At 32.2% G+C, this 885-nt stretch overlaps 1 protein-coding gene across 1 annotated transcript in view; it reads right to left on the minus strand.

Moving 5' to 3' along the window:
- The window catches only part of LOC119592749 (PHD finger protein rhinoceros-like), a 63,459-nt gene extending 62,689 nt beyond the window's left edge, over positions 1–770 (minus strand). Inside the window, 1 exon segment of the mRNA XM_037941684.1 lies at positions 615–770. Coding sequence (XP_037797612.1) covers positions 615–743 — 129 coding nt within the window. The 5' untranslated portion in view covers positions 744–770.
- Positions 771–885: the final 115 nt, after the last annotated feature.

Here is an 885-nt window from a genome sequence, read left to right on the forward strand (position 1 = left end):
CTCTTTTATCTATAATAAACTAAAATCACAGTCATCATGGCACTCACAGACATGGCATCCTGGCAGTAATAAGTTGAAAATACCCCAAAAATTATTGACAGAATTGCAATACATAGCTCTGGCTGTAGTATGAGTTATGAGCTCAAGGTATTGTATCTTCAGCCTCTAAGTATGGCTGAACAAGAGAAAACATTTAAATTTTTTTCTCACTGTTTCATGTTCTCCATGTATATCTCATACATCTTGTCATAAAGAAAATGTATTATGCATTTTACAGGTTACAAAAGCATCCAGATATAATTAATTTATGTTACACCTACAGGAAGGCTATCAAGCAAATTGAAAATATTGATGTAAATAAAATGGATATTAGCATGTAACAAATAGTTATGGACTTACAAGATGCATATGAAAATACCTAGGCAAAAGTATTAAATATCAGATATAACAAATGATACCATGATAGGTATGCAAAGTACATCATGATGATTTTATAAATCTTAGTACAATTTTTGGAGCATAATACAATATAAAATAACCATTTTTGTATGGAAAAAGTAATAGCTACAACTGGGGGAAAAAAAGACACATTTATTTCATTGAACAACCCTCACCTTTAGCTTATTTCCAGCCAAATTCAGGTGTACAAGATGGATTAGTTCCCGCATACCCTCAATTTGGACAATGCAGTTGTTGGGAAGGTTGAGAACACGCAAAGAGTACATGCGTGCAAACCAATACATACGAACGACTTGGTTGTTGGCAATAGAAAGCTGTGGCAAGAGAAATCTTCGAGACTGAAAGACGTAAACATAGATCAAGGATAAAAAGCATAGTATTCATAATAACAGTGAATTCAAATAAATAAAAACATAAAAATGATAT

Source organism: Penaeus monodon, chromosome 30 (assembly GCF_015228065.2).
Source record: "Penaeus monodon isolate SGIC_2016 chromosome 30, NSTDA_Pmon_1, whole genome shotgun sequence".
In the NCBI taxonomy this organism is placed as follows: Eukaryota; Metazoa; Arthropoda; class Malacostraca; order Decapoda; family Penaeidae; genus Penaeus; species Penaeus monodon.